The sequence below is a fragment of the Leopardus geoffroyi genome, chromosome C2 (genome assembly GCF_018350155.1).
Source record: "Leopardus geoffroyi isolate Oge1 chromosome C2, O.geoffroyi_Oge1_pat1.0, whole genome shotgun sequence".
Lineage (NCBI taxonomy): Eukaryota > Metazoa > Chordata > Mammalia > Carnivora > Felidae > Leopardus > Leopardus geoffroyi.
This window is the reverse complement of record NC_059333.1, coordinates 71,414,873-71,435,319: the sequence shown is the minus strand read 5'-3', so window position 1 is coordinate 71,435,319 and position 20,447 is coordinate 71,414,873. Positions and strand designations below refer to the sequence as shown.

Sequence of the window (20,447 nt, the reverse complement as noted above, 5' to 3'; positions counted from 1 at the left end):
ATACAAAGGATTTTTGGGGCAGTGAAACTATTCTATATAAAACTGTAACACTGGATGTATGTCAGCACACATTTGTCAAAACCCACACAATATATAACAAAAAAGTGAACCCTAGGGGTGCCTGAATGGCTCAGTCGGTTCGGCTTGGTTTTGGCTCAGGTCATGATTTCACGGTTTGTGAGTTTGAGCCCCACAGAGCCTGCTTGGGATTCAATCTCTCCTTCTCTAGAGGCAGGCCCTCTCTAGGGGCAGAGTCCCTCTCCTGCTTGCTTGTTCTATGTCTCTCAAAATAAATAAAAAACTGAAAAAACAATAATAAAATAAAATGGTTTTTTTTGAAGAGTGAACCCTACTGTAAACTATGGACTTCAGTTAATAATAATGTATCAATACTGGCTCATTGATGATAACAAATGTACTGCATTAATATAAGATGTTAATAATAAGAGGTATATAGGAACTCTTTTTTTTTTAATATTTTATTTATAAGCAATCTCTATACCCAACATGGGGCTCAAACCCACAACCCCAAGATCAAGAGTTGCATGCCCCACCTACTGAGCCAGCCAGGTACCCTAGGAACTCTACTTTCTGCTTAGTTTTTCTATGAACTTAAAACTGAAGTCTACTGGAAAAAAAAAAAAAAAAAAAAGCAATGCCCAAACAATACTCACATAGGATCCAAGTTACGTATACCTTTCTGTCACAAATGGGAATAGTGCTGGTGTGGCTTCTACAATATTAGTGATCTCCATTCTACAGCTGAGTTCCAATAAAGAGCACCCAGGTTACCACTTCAGCAAGCAGAGGGGCTACTCTGGCTCCTTTTGTTTGCCTTTCTAGAGTAGAGGCTGAGTGACCATGATGAAACTGATAACTCATAAATCTTGGACCTTCTGACCAAAATCTTAAAAACTCTAAAACCTGGAAAATTCTCTCCTTTCTTTTGCTTTGAAAAACAAAGTGGTCTGTCTCCCCTGAATAATAATGAAGTAGGATACATATTAAAAAATACGTAATGGTGTGTTGGGCTGGCTCAGTCAGAAAAGCATGTAACTCTGATCTTGAGGTTGTGAGTTCGAGCCCCATGTTGGGTATAGAGATAACAAAAAAAATTTTTTTTAAGTGAGAATGATTTCTAACCAAAGGGAGCTTACGCAGAGGATTTTTACATATTATTCATTCTTATTCAGGGGCAGATATGCACACATCTCACAGGTAGAATGCATACTTTAAGCATGTCTTTCACACCTGCTCCTAGAAGAAGGAAAAATTATTTCATGCCAGGCCCTATCTGGGGCTTTCCCCAAGGCTCATTCATTACACTTATCTTTTACCCATTTTTCCACTTATATTCTGGTATTTTTCTTATTATTTTATAATATTTTGTTGTATAGTGAAGATAATTACCAACAAGAGAAGCTTCACTTAAAACTAAACAGAGGAGCTGAGTAGAAAGGGATGGAGAGTGAGTACTAATGAGTACAGTCTTTCTTTTTTGGAATGATGAGAATGTTCTGGAATTAGATAGTGGTGATGGTTGCACAACTGTGAATATACCAAAAACCACCACCAAATTGTACATGTTGAAAAGATAAATGTTTGGTATTGACAAAGACTCTCTCCTTGACCAAACTAAGCAGGTTCCTCTGAGCCTTCTCTACCAGAGCTTGTCCTTAGCCACTGTCCTTAACTTCAGCCTGCATAGCCTAATTGAGCAAGACTTCTAAATCAGTTTAGAGAGAATCCCCACCCTGATCTGATCTCCCTGGATTTTGATCAAATTCCTCATCCCCCACCCTTGATATCTAAACCTTTAGCCTGCTTTCAGTAAGAATCCTGTTAAATTAGTTTAGCAAGAATCCTCTACCCTTTATGTCTCTTAGCAATTTTTTATCCACTGACCCCCTCTTCAGAGTTGAGCCTAATCTCTCTCCCTATTACAATAATCCTGAATAAAGTCTTCATTACCATTTTGACATGTGTCTGAAAAATTTCTTTAACAGCATATAAATTTTATCTCAATAAAGCTCTTATTCAAGGAACTAAATTGAAAATCTTGTCTGTCGTATATCCATCACTAAATGTGATGATAAAAGTGCCAATCACACAGTAGTTAAAATACTAAACAATATGTAACTGATTTGCCCAAATCTATATATAATTTTCCAATTTAAGTAAATCCAAAATGATACCTATCTAATTGGAAGAAAAATTAAAAGAAGAAATTATTATATATAATCACATATATAAAATCAATCACTGGTAAACTGTCTACATTGAGATAATTTACTCCTTCCCAAATAGTGGTACATATTTCTTTTTTATTTTTCTTACTGGTTTTTTGTTTTGTTTTGTTTTCTGTGTTTTTTTTCTTACTGCTTTTTTTTAAATTAAAAAAATTTTTTTTTAATCTTTGAGAGAGAGACAGAGAGAGACAGAGTGGGAGCAGGGGAGAAACAGAGAGGGAGACACAGAATCCAAAGCAGGTTCCAGGCTCTGAGCTGTCAGCGCAGAGCCTGATGCGGGGCTCTAACTCAGAACCACGAGATCATGACCCAAGCAGAAGTCGGACACTTAACCAAGTGAGCCACCCAGGCGCCCCTTTATTTTTCTTACTTGATTAGCTTTTTAAAAAATTATTAAGTAATAAGTGCAACACTGTAATATTTCAAAACTGAATAGGCGCTTACAGGAAAAGATGGATAATCTGCCATCTCCCTTCTCCCTCCCGATTCACTCTTATGAAGTAATCAATGTTAAGGCTTTTGATATATATCCTTCCGCATCTTTCCTTGTGCTCTTACATATATGGATGAGTTTTTTTTAATGAGTCATGTTACACACATAATACTATAATTTTTTCACTTATCTATACATGAAGAACATTCCTCTAGATCAATCATAGAACTCTAATTTATTCTTTTTAATAGCTGCATGTTTCTTATTTCCTAACATTAACAATCATTCAAGAACTCCTTTACTAAAGGACACTTATGCTATTTCTAGATTTTTAACATTATGCTACAGCAAATAATTTGAATGTATATACATATACTGACTGAACCAGGAGCCTCCAGTTCTCATTTTCTTTCTTTTTTTTTTTAAGCTTATTTTATTTTGAGAGAGAGAGAGAGAATAGGCAGGGAGGGGGAGTGAGACAGGGGCAGAGGATCCAAAGCAGGCTTTGTGCTGACAGAAGAGAGCCCAATTGCCGGGGTCGAACTCACAAACCAAAGTCAAACACTTAACAGACTGAACCACCCAGGTACCCCTCCAGTTATCATTTTCTACGCATTTTTTTTTCAGTTTTATTATAGAGATGTGATAATACTATATTATTTCCAGTCTTTCGTTTTCTATTTAAAATTGTGACATAGAGGTACCTGGGTGGCTCAGTCGGTTAAGTGTCCAACTCTTGATTTCAGCTCAGGTCATAATCTCATGGTTGTGAGATTGAGCCCCGTGCTGGGCTCCACGCTGGTGTGGAGCCTGTTTGGGATTCTCTCTCCCTCTCCCTCTGCTCCTCCCCCACTTGCATTCTCTCTCTCTTTCTCAAAAAAAAAAAAAATTGTGATATAAACATTTCCCCCATGTTATAACGCTGTAAACAATACTTTAAATAGATTTATAATATCATCCATTAAACTATAGACTATATCTTTGATTCTGTAATTCCACATGTAGTGACTGAACTTCATGGAATAATAATAGATCAGACAAAGAAACACACTAACACATCATTTGCTAAAACAAAAATTTGGAAACAACCTAAATGTTAAATTCAAGGAATGGTTAAATAAATTATGGAATAGTACATAAATAATAGTGAATATTATAAAATTGAAATTAGGTATATGTATTTTTCATAAATAAATCATTTTTACAAATTATACCAATTAATTCTCCCACCAGCAATGTACTTACAATGTTAAGTCCATAATAGTAGCTGTTATTATTATTAGGCACTTACTATGTTCCAGGAACTATCCTAAGTCTGTACATCTGTTAATTAATCTAACTGTCAAAATATCCCTAGTACAGGGACATCTGGATGGCTCAGTAGGTTAAGTGTCCCACTCTTGATTTCAGCTCAGATCATGAGATGAAACCCTGTGGGGCCTGCTTGGGATTCTCTCTCCCTCTCTCTCCCTCTCCCCTGTTTGCATGTATATGCACTCTCTCTCTCTCTCTCAAAAAAAAAAAAAAAAATCCCTAATACAGAATTTATTACCAATACTAAGGTACAAAGGAAGAGAAAATAACTCAAGGAAAACAATTCCACCTATGCAAACAAGATAAACACTCTCATTCTGAGTACTCAGCCTTCATATAAGAATTTTATCTTGGTCCCAAAATCATCTGATTGTGTTCAATTTCTTAAGGTATGAAACTCTTTGGAATTAGTTCAAAGGCCCTGGAAAAGAAAACTTCCCTTGGCATGCTTTTCATGATCACCTGCTATTGTTCAGGAATTTGCAGTGAATTCAGTCTTAAGAAAAATTACTGTAAAGACATCCAAATCGGGGCGCCTTGGTGGCTCAGTCGGTTAAGCAGCCGACTTCGGCTCAGGTCATGATCTCGCGGTCCGTGAGTTCGAGCCCCGCGTCAGGCTCTGTGCTGACAGCTCAGAGCCTGGAGCCTGTTTCAGATTCTGTGTCTCCCTCTCTCTCTGACCCTCCCCCATTCATGCTCTGTCTCTCTCTGTCTCAAAAATAAAATAAACGTTAAAAAAATTTTTTTAATAAAAAAATTTAAAAAAAGACATCCAAATCAGTAAGGAAGAAGTAAAACTTTCACTCTTTGCAGATGACATAATACTATACAGAAAAACCAAAAGACTACACCAAAAAACTGCTAAAACTGATAAAGGAATTTAGTAAAGTGGCAGGATACAAACTCAATGTACAGAAATCTGTTGCATTTCTATATGCCAGTAATGAAACAACAGAAACAGAAATTAATAAAACAATCCCATTTACAATTGAACCTAAAATATGAGATGCCTAGGAATAAACCTAACCAAAGAGGTGAAAAATCTGTACTCTGAAAACTATAAAACACTGATGAAAGAAATTGAAGACAATACCAAGAAATGAAGACATTCCATACTCATGGATTGGAAGAACAAATATTGTGAAAATGTCTATATTACCCAAAGCAATCTACATACTTAATGCAATCCTTGTCAGAATTCCAACAGCATTTTTCACAGAACCAGAACAAACAATCCTAACATTTTTATGGAATCAAAAGACTCCAAATAGCCAAAGCAATCTTGAAAAAGAAAAGCAAAGCTGCAGGCATCACAATTCTGGACTTGAAGTTATGTTAGAAAGCTTAGTAATCAAAACAGTATGGTAATGGAACAAAACTAGATACAGAATAAAAACACAGAAATAAACCCACAATTATATGGTCAGTCAATCTTTGACAAAGTGGAAAAGAATACCCAATGGAAAAAAGACAGTCTCTTCAACAAATGGCCTTGGGAAAACTGGACAAAAACATGCAAGAGAAAGAAACTGGCTCACTTTTTTACACTATCTACAAAAACAAATTCAAAATGGATTAAAAACCAAAACGTGAGACTGGAAACGAGAAAAATCCTAGAAGAGAGCACAGAAAGCACAAGCAGTAACTTCTCTGACATTGGCTATAGCAACTTTTTATAGATAGGTCCAAGGCAAAGGAAACAAAAGCAAATCAATCAATCAACAAAACCAAAAGGCAACCTACAGAATGGGAAAAGATATTTCCAAATGACATATCCAATAAAGGGTTGGTACCCAAAATATACAAAACGTTTATAAAACTCATTACCCAAAAAACAAATAATCCAGTGAAAAAACGGGCAGAAGACATGAACAAACATTTTCCAAAGAAGACTTCCAGATGGCCAATAGACACATGAAAAGATGTTCATTAACATTTAACATCAGGGGAATGCAAATCAAAACTACAATGAGATATCACTCCATACCTGTAAGAATGGCTGAAATCAACGACACAAGAAACAACAGGTGTTGGCCAAGGATGTGGAGAAAATTAACCTCTTGCACTGTTGGTGGGAATGTGAACTGATGCAGCCACTGTGGAAAACCCTATGGAGGTTTCTCAAAAAGTTAAAAATAGAACTATATTATGATCCAGTAATGGCACTACTGGGTATTTACCCAAAGAACACAAAAACTCTAATTCAGAAGGGATACATGCACCCCTATGTTTATAGCAGCATTATTTACAATAGCCAAGATATGAAAGTAGCCCATGTGTCCATCAATATATAAATGGATAAATATGTGGTATATATACAAGGGAATAGTATTCTGCCATCAAAACAATAAAATCTTGCCATTGGAGCTAGAGAGTATAATGCTAAACAAAATAAGTCAGAGAAAGACAAATATTATATGATTTCACTCATGGCATTTAAGAAACAAAACAAACAAGCAAAGGAAAAAAAAAAGAGGGAGAAAGAGACAAACCAAGAAGCAGATTCTTAACTATAGAGAACAAACTTATGGTTACCAGAGGGGAGGTGGGGGGGATGGGTGAAACTAACTTGAATTAAAATAAAAAAAGATTACTGTACAATAGGAAGAATATTCTTGACATATTGTAGATACACATAACCAAAGCCCAGAAATCTCAATTATTGTCCCAAGATTAGAACCTTAATTTCTGAGTTCTATTTATCTTCCCTGGAAGGCACAGACTTGATTTGCTTTAAAAATCAAGGACTTCTGGTAAAAATTTTATAGCACTTTAAAATACAGTACAGCAAATAAACTTAATATTACTTGGACCTGGCAATGATATCATAGAAATGCTTTTTGTTTTCCCTCTCTTTGCCCAAAGCTTCCAAGAGACTGGTGAAAGTGCCTGACTCCTGCAGCTCCTGCATGGTCTTTGTAATTATGTCACTGAAAAACTGCCTGTAAGGAGAAACAAGAAAGATGAGTTAATAAATTTCCTTACATTTACAAAGGGCTACAGAAGTCACACAAGTTAAGACCTGGAATGAAAATCAGAACTAAGTTGGAATTACTCCTGGAATGCAAGAATAATTTAACATTAGGAAGTCTATTAATAGAGGGGCGACTGGGTGGCTTAGTCAGTCAAGCATCCAACTTCGGCTAAGGTCATGATCTCATAGTTCGTGGGTTCAAACCCCACGTTGAGCTCTGTGTCGGGCTCCAGGCTAACAATGTGGAGCCTGCTTAGGACTCTCTCTCTCTCCCTCTCCCTCTGCCCCTCACCCACCCACGCTTTCTCTCAAAAATAAATTAAAAAAAAAAAAAGAAAGTCTATTAATAGAATTCATCACATTAACAAAGGCAAAAGGAGGAAAAACCATAAGACCATCACAACAGATGGCAGAAAAGGCATTTGGCAAAACTCAATACCCATTGGTTTAAAAATAAACAACAAAAACTCTTCGCAAACTAGAAATAAAAGAGAACTTCCTTAACCTGACAAAGTTTACATACCAAGTACTAACAAACATTGAATGTACAGTATAATATTATGTACACAATATTTAAAACCGTGTAAAACTAGGGGCGCCTGGGTGGTTCAGTCTGTTAAGCATTCAACTTCAGCTCGGGTCATGATCTCTGTTCACAAGTTCATGTGGGGCCTGAGCTGACAAGGTAGAGCCCGCTTAGGATCCTCTGTCCTCCTCTCTCTGCTCCTACCCACCCCCCCCAAAAATTTTTTTAAAAACATGTAAAACTGTATGTACTGTTTAAATAAAACACATACATACCTAATAAAAGTATCACAACATGTAAGAGAATAATAAATACCATATTCAGAATAGAGTTCATCTTTGGGGGAAGAGTGAGGGGGACTAACATCTGAGGCTTCAATTGTATCTGTAGCATTTCATTTAAAAACAAAACAAAACAGGGGTGCCTGGGTGGCTTGGTCCGTTGAACACTCATCTTCAGCTAAGGTCAAGATCCTGCAGTATGTGAGTTCAACCCTCACATTGGGCTTGCTGTCTGCCCAGAGCCTGCTTTCAATCTTCTGTCCCCCACTCCCCCCACCCCCACTCCCTCTCAAAAATAAACCTTTAAAATAAAATAAAATGAATTCTTAAAAAAAAAAAAAAAAACCTCTAAAGCAATTATGGTAAAACGTTAAGATTTGGTGCTTACACACATTTAAGTATTCATTATTTCATTATTTATATTTTTCTGCATTTTGGGGTGCTCGGGTGGCTCAGTGGGTTGAACATCCAACTTTGGCTAAGGTCATGATCTCACAGTTTGTGAATTCCAGCTCCAAGTCCAGCTCACTGCTGTCAGCCTGTCAGCACACAGCTCACTTTGGATCCTTTGTCCCCGTCTCTCTGCCCCTTCCCTGCTTGCTCTTTCCCTCTCTCTCTCCCCCGAAAAATTATATTTTTCTGCATTTAAAAAATATTTGAGGGGCGCCTAGGTGGCTCAGTGGGTTGAGTGTCTGACTTTGGCTCAGGTCATGATCTCATGGTTTATGAGTTCCAGCCCCGCATTGGGCCCTGTGCTGACAGCTCAGAGCTTGGTGCCTGCTTTGGATTCTGTGTCCCCCTTTCTTTCTGTCTCTCCCCTGCTTGTGCTCTGTCTCTCTCTCAAAAATAAACATTAAAAAAATTTTTTTAATAATAAAAAATATTTCATAATTTTGCAAAAGTTAAACCTTTTAAAAATTTTTAAAAAGAGGGGCGCCTGGGTGACTCAGTCAGTTAAAAGCTCAGGTCATGATCTCACAGTTTGTGGGTTCAAGCCCTGCTTCGGGCTTTGTGCTGACATCTCAGAGCCTAGAGCCTGCTTCAGATTCTGTGTCTCCCTCTCTCTCTGCCCTTCCCCCACTCATGCTCTGTCTCTCTTGCTCTCTCTCAAAAATAAATAAAACATTAAAAAAAAATTTTTTTTAAGAGCTAATAAAACCCTCACATTTTAGAGATGAGTAAACCCAGGCTCAGGAAGGTTAAATGACCTGCCTAATCAAATAACTAATTTGAGAAAGATGTATAACCATATAATTCATACTTCCTGACTCCTAGTCCATTGGTTTCTATAATATTCTGGTGGGTAGAGAATTTTAAAAACTGCTTTTTAATGTTTTGATATAGAGTCGGCAAGAATTACACTATTTTACATAATAATCTATTAACAACAGTTCAAAGAAAAAGATTCAAAACCTATATTAAGAGAAAAATTAAGTATACCAAAGTAAAAAAACCAATTGAAAAGATATTAGCCATCACACGGAGACAGAAAAGGACATTAGCTAGATTGGGTGTTTATAAGCTGGATACCTTTCTGTCATGCATGCAAATCTGAGCCAGATTGATTTTAACAAGAAACATTACCCCTCTGATGCAGGGATTGGAAATTTTTTCCTATAAAGGGACAAATGGTAAATGTTTTGGCTTTGCAGGCCATAAATTCTCTGTTGCAACTCCTCAACTCTGTTGTTGTAGCATGAAAGCAGCAAGAGACAATATGTAACCAAATGAGCAATGCTATATTCCAATAAAATTTATTTTCAAAAACAGACCACAGGCTGCATTTGGCTGGTGGCCCTGGGTAATTGTTCTAAGCATTCATTTACCAACAGTCCTTACCATCATATTACATCCTCTTTTATTTTATGTTTAAAATTTTTAAAATGTTTATTTTTGAGAGAGAGAGAGAGAGACAGAGCACAAGCAGGGGAGGGGCAGAGAGAGGGAAACCCAGAATCCAAAGCAGGCTCCAGGCTCTGAGCTGTCAGCACAGAGCCCAATACGAGGCTCGAACTCACGAACCATGAGATCATGACCTGAGCCAAAGTCGGACACTCAACAGACTAAGCCACCCAAGCACTCCATATTACATCTTCTATTAAATTTAACAGTTTTCTTTGTCAGCAAGCCAGCTGACAACAAAAAACTGAATACTGAGACAATGGAAACTGAGACTGCCTTTCAGAAATTCTCAGGGCACCTGGGTGCCCCGCTTAGCTAAGTGTCCCACTCTTGATTTCAGCTCAGGTTATGATATCACAGTTATGAGACTGAGCCCTGAGTTGGGCTCCGCTCAGAGTGGGGAGACTGCTTAAAATTCTCTCTCTCCCTCTGTCCCTCTCCCCCACTCCCGCTCTCTTTCTCTACAAATAAAAAATAATAAATAAATAAATGAATAAATGAATAAATAACTGGAAACAAAGGCTCAACAACTTGCCCATGATCATATAGCCACCATACTTCCAATTGTACCACACTTCCTCTAGGCAGTCTTTAGCTAATCCTATTATCAGCAGTAGCTTTCCATATAATGACCAATCCATAAGAGAAGACAGCAGTCGACCACCCTTGCACCCATTTTTCATCCATAATAAATATACTACTACATTCCAAATATGCTCTCCTTCCTTACCTATCTACCTGAATTTTCTTCAGTGTCTCCATAGACATTATGGTCTGTCTTATAGGTTTTTTGAAGACAAGATCTTGCGTTTTGTTAAATCCGTTGGCCAATTGGCTTCCTTGTCTGATTTCTGGCAACTTGGTTTCTTCTTTAGGTAAGAATGGACTGGTTATTTTTGAGGTTTTTGGGTCATCTGAAAGTTTTTCTAAGGTCTTTCCTTCAAAATTGATTTCTTTATTTTTCTTCTAAAAACAAGAAATAATGTTTTATGTAATACAGATTTTAAGAGTAAAGAAGCAATGCTATACAAGGGCCTCTGCCTACATTTTTCAACCTCATCTTCTGCCACTTGTACTTGACACACAAGAAAATTACCCTTTTCTTCAGCCACATAAACCATGTCCTGCTATTTTGTTCCTTCCTGCCCCTAGACAACATTCCTTTTCTGTCTTTCCTCAGTGTACCACCAGGTAAACTTTAAGATTTTGATCAAAGGAAAAGTTATTTGTGAAACATCTTTATTAGCAGACATTTACCATATTGTAATTCTTGTATAAATTGTATACAATTGTAAAATTGTCTCCATCAGATTGTAAATTCTATGAAGGAAGGGACAGTTCTTAGAGATCTTGGTTCCCTGCAAATTCTTTTTGAAACAGGGGAACCTGAGTGGCTCAGTCCGTTAAGCATCCGACTGTTGATTTTGATTCAGGTCATGATCTCACTGTTTGTGAGATTGAGCCCCACGTCGGGCTCTGTACTAACAGCAAGGAGACAATCTGAGATTATCTCTCTCCCTCTCTTGCTGCCCCTCCACCACTCATGCACGCGCTCTCTGTCTCAAAAGTAAATAATTAAAAAATAAAATAAAATAAATTCTTTTGGGAATTAGACTGGATAATAAATGTGGCCATCTTTATAGTTTCATTGTCTAGAACAATGCCTAGGGTATAGGAGACTCAAAATGCTCATTGAACACATGAATTTTAAATATAAAGAATGAAAGGAAAGTCATATCAAAGAGCATAAATTGGTATAATTAGTAGTGTGGTATAGATTTTGAAGGTCATGTGGGGAAAGGCCAAAATAATTTACTTTTCAGACCCAAATTGAACACTAAGGGGTAGGCATCAACCATAGGAACAGCATCTGTCTTTTAACTGATGATTCCTATTTAATCTGTGGCTAAAAGCTTTAGCTATTGAGAGGCCATACAACATAGTCATTATACCTAAAGACTCTGAAACCAAACTTCCTTATTTGAATCCTGGCTTTATTTCTCACTAAACCATATTGACTTAAGAAAACTATTTAATATCTCTATGCCTCCATTTTCCCATTGGTAAAATAGGGATAATAGTACCTCCCCTCATAGGGTTATTAAAAGGATTAAATAAATTAATATACATAAAGCATTTAGAACAGTACACAGAACTTTGTGAGTTCTACACTTGTTATGATTACTTAAATTCTTGTGCTGTCTTATGCACAGAAGAAAAGTTTATCTGCACACTGATACACAAAGCCTAGGTCTTCCTTAGCTAAACTTCAACTAGTCCAGAAATGTTAAAAACTATCCATGAATGGTTAATAAACAGAGTCAACTGTATTTTTCTTTACATCAACAATAAGCAAAGATTCAGATCTAAAGAAAACATCTATAGGCAAGTACAAAACAAAATGCTGCCTTAAATAAGAACTAAATTTAATTTTTTTCTTTTAAATTAAAATTAATTTGGCTACAACAAGAATAGAAGTGTAGCATTTCAACAACTGAACTGAAACTTACCTAGATGTAAGGAAAACCTTAAGGGTGGTTTTTATTTTAGATTTTATCTACGTAGGGAAGGGGAAAGTGTAAGGCCTAGGAGGCTCTGTTTTTCCATTTCCCTGTTTTTCCTCTACCTTTATGCTTGGGCATCTGGAAATGGAAGCAACTGTGTCAAGCAGCCTGATTTACTGATTACTACAAATAAATATGAATTTTTTTTTTTTAATTTTTTTTTTTTCAACGTTTATTTATTTTTGGGACAGAGAGAGAGACAGAGCATGAACGGGGGAGGGGCAGAGAGAGAGGGAGACACAGAATCGGAAACAGGCTCCAGGCTCTGAGCTGTCAGCACAGAGCCCGATGCGGGGCTCGAACTCCCGGACCGCGAGATCGTGACCTGGCTGAAGTCGGACGCCCAACCGACTGCGCCACCCAGGCGCCCCTAAATATGAATTTTTAAAAGAGAGAATTTAAGTAGACTAGCTAAATGTTTTAGTTCATTTACTAAAAAATATTTGTATCACACACACACTATGTACAAGAGAGGGTATTAGACTCTTGAGACAAAAGGTAAGAGAAACAGTATCCCTGCAGGGAAGCTCTTCCCAAATTTTGGTCCACTTACTCCCACTTCTGGTAGAATCTGATACATTAGTATATTTTTCATCATGCCACTCCATGATTTTACAAATGAAAATCTGGAGATGTCCTTAGCTATAAAAATGGCTATAAAAGAGGGATAATGCTAATTAACCTTTCATCCCAAAGTTGTTCTAAAGGCTAAACAATAAGACAAAGGATTTAAAATATAATCCTATGCCCTTACAGGGCAATGACATTGTAAAATTAATGAGCTAGAAGTAGTATTATGAAGCAAAAAAATTATTTTAAAAGATTCATAATTTTGTAAAGTTGTGGAACTAACTTATATTGAGAAAAGAGCTGTTAAGCTTCTATTAATCAAGATAAGAGTATAAGGCTTTATTATATACACTACTATCAAATTACAAGCAGGGTCTCTGTTAAGTCAGAAAATTTTGTGGGTGAAGATCCCTATCATAAACCAGAATAAAATAGTGCAAAAATTTTGTTCTTTAATTTAGTGAAGTAGTGACCGCTGCTGAATTGTTTATAAATTTGGGTTTTTCATTCTCTCTTGAGTTTCTATGAAGGCAAATTACCTTTTTTTAGCCTGACAGTATCATTGATAAGTCTCATAAAACTTTATCTTGTTAACTAACTACATATCTTTTTATTTTTGATTCTTACTGAAGGAGACAATAAATAGGGAGGAAACCCCAGACTCTTTAATATTTATTACCTAGCTTAATGTATGAATTAGACTCTTATTTTAAATGCACTGAAAGGCTTAGTTCTTGGGTTTTCAGTCTCTTTGCCTTTCATAAATTGATAAGAAAAATTAATTTGTTACAAAATTCCCTGATATACCCATTAATGTAATTTTTTCCCCAAGTTTTTACTTAAATTCTAGTCAGTTAACATATGGTAAAATTGGTTTCAGGTGTATAATTCAGTGATTCATCACTTACATATAACACACAGTGCTCATCACAAAAAGTGCCCTCCTTAATACCCATTACCCATTTAGCCCATCCCCGCCCACCTCCCTCCATCAACCCTCAGTGTTCTCCATAGCTAAGCCTGTTAGTGTTGTTTTAAAACCACCCCGAAATTCATAGAATGTTAGCACTAGAAGGGACTATGTGGATCATTTAGTTAAAACTCTATTACACTTTAGGGACACCTGGCTAGCTCAGTCAGCGGAGCATGCAACTCTTGATCTCGTGGCTATGAGTTCGAGTCCCACATTGGGTGTGGAGATTACTTAAAAATAAAATTGAAAAAAAATACACACACAAAAACTCCATCACATTTTACAAATGGGAATATGAAGACCAAGAAAGTGAAATGAACTGATAGTACACAACTAAACTGCAAAGAGCTCCTGACTCCAAATCCAGTATTCTTTAAAGTAATTTTTACCAAGTTTTTTGAGAGAGAGAAAGAGAGAGAGAATGAGCAGAGGAGGGGCAGAGAGGGAGGGAGAGAGAGAATCCCAAGCAGTCTCCACACCGTCAGTGCAAAGCCCGATGTGGGGCTTGAACTCACGAACCGTGAGACCATGATCTGAGCCAAACCCAAGAATCAGACACTTAACCAACTGAGCGACCTAGATGCCCCTCCAAATCCAGTATTCTATTAAAATTTTGTATAACTTTCAAACTTCAATAAAAGTTTAATAAACCCAGACTATACATATAATGATAATAATTATTATTATTTAAAAAATTTAAGGTGAAATTAGTATCTAGTCACAATAAATATGGACTTCTCTTCCATTAGACATGGAAAGCAATTTACTCTGTTGTTTACGTAGCAATTTTCATCTATAATAGAATCAGAATTGTATATTCTGTACAAATTATATAAAGTAATTTTGCTGAACTTAATAAATGTGTATTTATAAATTCTTTCCATTTTATACTACAACCTAAGTTATTAAAATTTATAAGACCTTAAGAATTTATGAAAATTTTCTCACTACCAAGTTGAGTTTTTTGACGATTCAATAGCCCTTTGAGGAGGAGTCCATATCACCACTGAAAATATAATGGGTGACATAATGATGTAGCTGGATATCCACAAAGGCAGGTTGCAACAGATTCAACAAAACAACAAAGTCATTTTAGAATAAAGAAACATTAAGAAGGTCCAACTGAATTTCTTAAATTTTTTTTTTTTTTCAACGTTTATTTATTTTTGGGACAGAGAGAGACACAGCATGAATGGGGGAAGGGCAGAGAGAGAGGGAGACACAGAATTGGAAACAGGCTCCAGGCTCTGAGCCATCAGCCCAGAGCCTGACGCGGGGCTCGAACTCACGGACTGCGAGATCGTGACCTGGCTGAAGTCGGACGCTTAACCGACTGCGCCACCCAGGCACCCCTAGAAGGTCCAACTGAATTTCTTCCCACTACTGTTCAGTTAGCTTTCAGCAGCCAAGAAATACAAGAGGGTGGGGCAATTCAGTAATTTGGCTACTCTCAGTACATACACTGTCTACTGATTTAACTGTAGGCTTTTTGAATAATGCCAACATATTGGAAGAAAAGGATATTCTGACTGGCAATGTCTGTTGAACTATTGTTATTTCACCTCATCAATTCAGGGTATGTATCTCAGGTAATTATTATAACCCTTTTTATCTCAGATAAAGGTGCTATCTCCCGTGTTAAATTTAATGGCATAAGTACGGTACATGATAGAAAAATAAAAAGGAAAGAAAACAAAAATTAAATAGTGGTGAGTGTATATACCATGTTGACACTTTGTCTTCTTTCATACTGAACTGGCATGATATAGTTTAGAATAGAGAGCTGATCTGTGGTATCCTCCAGAACTGCGGAGATCCTCAGCACATCTAGAATGGAGAGTGGTTCTATGATTTCCGGGATGATTTCTATGTTTGTTTCTTCAGCTGTTTCTTCTTCTTCTTCTACAGCACCAGGTGGCTCGCCTGTCACTGACACTGTCACCTCAGAATGCCAGACTTCTGATGGAAGATTTGAGGCTTCTAATTGGCCTCTAAAGAAAAAAATAAAGAAAAAAAATAAGTCAGCCACCAAATGTTTAAAAATTGCACAAACTCAAAAGCATAGGCAGCATGTAGATTGGCTCCTGTGAAGTCCATATTGTCATATAATATAACCAAAATAAAGAACAAAACTAGGAGTTTACCCGTGGTTCTGCTAAATAAATATCTCTCTGTGACATTCTGACCAACCAAAGGCACACTACTTACTGTTTAATAACTCTGTGTAACCCATACTATTTGCCTGTGCTTAACCAACTTGAATTTGAACCCAAATTAACTTTTTTTTCTAGCAATATCTTTAGATGCTAACCAAAAGTGTCTCATGATTAATGAAAAACGGAATGTGGCAGGAGCACCTGTCCGGCTCAGTCTGTGGAGCATGTGACTCTTGATCTTGGGGTGTGAGTTTGCGCCCCAGATTGGTACACAGCTTACTTAAAAAAATACATTAAAAAAAACATTAAAAACAAAACCAAAACCAAAATGTAGTAACCAGTCTCCAAAGTGGGTCCATATGAGTCTTACCTTCTCGTATTCATGCCCTTTGTCCCTCATATTAATAGGACTAACTAAGCTATGTAACCAGGAGGATGTTGTGGGTTCCAAGGTTAGGTGATAAAAGACATTGCAGCTTCTCCCTTACTGTCTCATATCTTTCACTCTGTGAGAACCCAGCTGCCTTGTCATGAGGACACTTGAACAGCCCTTTGGAGAAGTTTGTGAGGGTGAGGAACTAAGGCCTCTTACCAACAGCCAGCATCAACTCCCCAGCTGTGTGGGAGTGGATCTTGCAGCCCCAGTCAAATTTTCAGATGACTACAGCCCTGGGCAATTTCAACCTTAAAACAGACCCAAGCCAGCACCATTCAGCTAAGCTGCTCCCAAATTCCTGACCCACAGAAACTATGTGAAATAATAAAAGTTTATATTTTAAGTTACTAAGCTCTGGGGTAATTTGTTACGCAGCAATAGATAAATTTAGCATAAGGCATAATTCATACATACACACACACACACACACACACACACAAACTGGAATTTTGAACGTACTTTTCCATTCTTCTTAAGCTACTTTTAACTTCCATGGTACATTTACAATCTCACAAGAAATGCAGTCACCTAAAATGGGAAGAAAATATTGAGATTAGTTTAAGGGAGTGTTGAATGACATTTAAATTATTTCCATCCTTTCATTAAGAGAAAATTAAAGAATTATGAGAGCTGTGACATATCCCCTCTTTTTCCTTATCAGAGCAGTCCCAGCAATGGAAAAACCGCTGACATCATGGGATGCAGGACTACTAAGTAGTCAGTTTAATTATTGACAAATGAAATTACTGATAAATGAAATCTTTGAGTTTGTTCTTATGGTAAATTAATATACAACATGGTTTTCATATTTTATTATATTCTGATTTTAATTGGCAATATTTGTATAATAGATTTATGTTATTCTGCTTACTGAAATGTTTAATTAGATCATTTCATTTCCGATCTGTCAGACAACAAAATTTATTGCACCTGGACTTAGAATACTTGAGATTATATTTAGAAAAGCTGCATTAATCCTGAAAATCCTGAAAGTAGTTTACTATTACTATCAAGATGTTACCATTCCATAAGCCAAAATCCTTTCCGCTTAAATGAGCTTTACAATAAGAACATCCCATGTAGAATTTTGCTCTATGCTGAATGAATAGTGAATGGTAAGTTTCCAATATGATTTTTTACAAGGATGATACAAGTATGTCTCACACAACAGAAGTCTCATATGCAAAAATGAAAACATAAAATAGAATCTTTATGTAAACTGAAAACAGGATACTCCAAACTAGCCAAATTTTCTGGTATAAGGGCATTCTTAGGAGAAAGTATCGTGGTATTAAGGAGATTTGGCTCTTCTTTTGTGTTGTTGTTGTTGTTTCTTTATTTTTCCTCTTTTAGGTTTGGGCCATAGGTAAATGTGCTTCATGCAAGTAAGATAGGACTATGCTAATGCAGTAGTCAGTGTGTTCATGCTGTTTTGGCTTTTCATTCCTCAATGCTAGAAATCTAGGAGTCATTCCTGCTTCCTCGTTCATCTTGACACCAGCATTTCCCAATCCAAGCCATCACAAAGTCCTGTGGATTCTTTCTTCTTTTTCTGTATCCCCCAACACTATGCTGGACATGGCTGTTGTTTCTTGCCTGAACAACTCCAACAGCCCCCAAACTGGAAGCAATATTTTTTAAATGAAAAACTGAAAATCTAAAAAATTAAAGTCAATTTTTTAAAATTGAAAATCTGATCATGTTTCTCCTTAGAACCCTTCCATGGTTTCCCATTGCCTTAGGATAAAAGCTAGAATGCTAAATTTGGCCCATAAGGCCTGCATGATCTGGCCCTGCTCTGTTCCTGTTCAGATATTTACTTGGCACTGCCCACCCCCCCCCCTTTTTTTTTTTTCTAACCAGAACATTTATGTTGTGACTAATCGCTGAAATTGTTGAGATGAACTGGATGCTGCAACAGCTGCCCTCTTGGGTTTAGGTGTTGTTCCTTCACGGAATCCATGCCTGAATCTGCAGTACACAATTTTTAGGTGAGATCAAGTGTTTTTATCTTCCTAGCTCCCTCCCTGATGGATCACCATTGGCTGGCTGTTTCTCTATCAGAGACCATGGCACCTGTCAGGCAATCATCTCCCTGCCTTCTCTTGGGGGCTTAGGTAACTATTTCTGCCCTATGTCCCTGGGGACTGCATCATCCCTTATAGTTTCACTTCTGCCAACATTTTTGCAAGCAGACCTTTTATTAAATTCTGAACTCTATCACTGTTTCCATCCAGGGCAATACTGACTGATGCTATGACCTATGTACATAGATTTTTAAATATATTACATATATACACACATAAATATATAAAATATATATATGTGTGCAAATATGAAACAAGTTTCATAAAACAATTTCATAAAAACAAACCCTTAACATGTGTTATACATTCTGATACTTTTGATTCTGTCATATTTTGCCTAAAAAGTATTTTATTTATTTACTTATTTTTAAGTAACCTATATACCCAAGATGAGGCTTGAACTCACAACCTTGAGATGGGCAAAAGACATGAAGAGACACTTCTCCAAAGAAGACATCCAGATGGCCAACTGACACATGAAAAAATGCTCAACATCACTCATCATCAGGGAAACACAAATCAAAACCACAATGAGATACACCTCACACCTGTCAGAATGGCTAACATTAACAACTCAGGCAACAATAGAGGTTGGCAAGGATGCGGAAAAAGAGGATCTCTTTTGCATTGTTGGTGGGAATGCAAGCTGGTGCAGCCGTTCCATAGTGGTGCAACACTATGGAGGTTTCTCAAAAAACTAAAAATAGAACCACCCTACGACCCAGCAACTGCACTACTAGGCATTTATCCAAGGGATCTAGGTGTGCTGTTTCGAAGGGACCCATGCACCCCCATATTTATAGCAGCACTATCAACAATAGCCAAAGTATGGAAAGAGCCCAAATGTCCATTGATGGATGAATAGATAAAGAAGATGTGGTATATATATACAATGGAGTATTACTCAGCCATCGAAAAGAATGAAATCTTGCCATTTGCAACTACGTGGATGGAACTGGAGGGTATTTTTTTTTTCAATATATGAAATTTATTGTCAAATTGGTTTCCATACAACACTCAGTGCTCATCCCAAAAGGTGCCCTCCTCAATACCCATCACCCACCCTCCCCTCCCTCCCACCCCCCATCAACCCTCAGGAACTGGAGGGTATTATGCTAAGTGAAATTAGTCAGAGAAAGACAAAAGTCATATGACTTCACTCATATGAGGACTTTAAGATACAAAACAGATGAACATAAGGGAAGGGAAACAAAAATAATATAAAAACAGGAAGGGGGACAAAACAGAAGAGACTCATAAATACAGAGAACAGAGGGTTACAGGAGGAGGTGTGGGAGGGGAGATGGGCTAAATAGGTACGGGGCACTAAGGAATCTACTCCTGAAATCACTGTTGCACTACATGCTAACTAATTTGGATGTAAATTTAAAAAAAATAAAAAATAAAATAAAACAAAAAAGAGTTACAATGTCTAGGGATGCCTGGGTGGTTCAGTCAGTTAAGCGTCTGACTTTGGCTCAGGTCATGATCTCACAAGTTCATGAGTTCAAGCCCTGCATCAAGCTCTGTGCTGACAGCTCAGAGCCTGGAGCCTGTTTTGGATTCTGTGTCTCTCTCTCTGCTCCTCCCCCGGTCATGCAAGTGTGCGTGCGCGCTCTCTGTCTCAAAAACAAAATAAACATTTTAAAAGTCACTTGTTTTACTGACTGAGCCAACCAGGCACCCCTGCCTAAAAAGTATTATGATCACAATCTACTACTCGGCCATCACATGCAGTTTGAAAAATGCCTTCTGCACATGACACTTTCCCTAATTCATCAGCCTGGATCAGGATTCCCTTGTTTAAGTGCTCACTGCACTCTTATTTTCCTGCAGAGCTCTCTTCACATTTTGTAATGTTGTCATTTCCCCCCACTGGACTGTTAAGTGTCCTGAAAGCAGGAACCAGGGCAAGGACACTCACTATTAGCCTAATAAGTATTTGCAGAGTGAATGAACAAAGAAATGAAACTCACATTTAA

At 37.2% G+C, this 20,447-nt stretch overlaps 1 protein-coding gene across 3 annotated transcripts in view; it reads right to left on the bottom strand.

Moving 5' to 3' along the window:
* The window catches only part of IQCG (IQ motif containing G), a 55,941-nt gene that overhangs the window by 33,947 nt on the left and 1,547 nt on the right, over window positions 1–20,447 (bottom strand). For 2 of the 3 annotated variants that reach the window (XM_045502402.1, XM_045502401.1), the window contains exons 2-5: window positions 16,838–16,906; window positions 15,510–15,777; window positions 10,410–10,645; window positions 6,810–6,938 (exon numbers count right to left, since the gene is read on the bottom strand). In XM_045502402.1, coding sequence (XP_045358358.1) covers window positions 6,810–6,938; window positions 10,410–10,645; window positions 15,510–15,777; window positions 16,838–16,872 — 668 coding nt within the window. In that variant the 5' untranslated portion in view covers window positions 16,873–16,906. The remainder of the gene's footprint in view (window positions 1–6,809; window positions 6,939–10,409; window positions 10,646–15,509; window positions 15,778–16,837; window positions 16,907–20,447) is intronic. The other variant, XM_045502403.1, reaches the window with a different exon arrangement.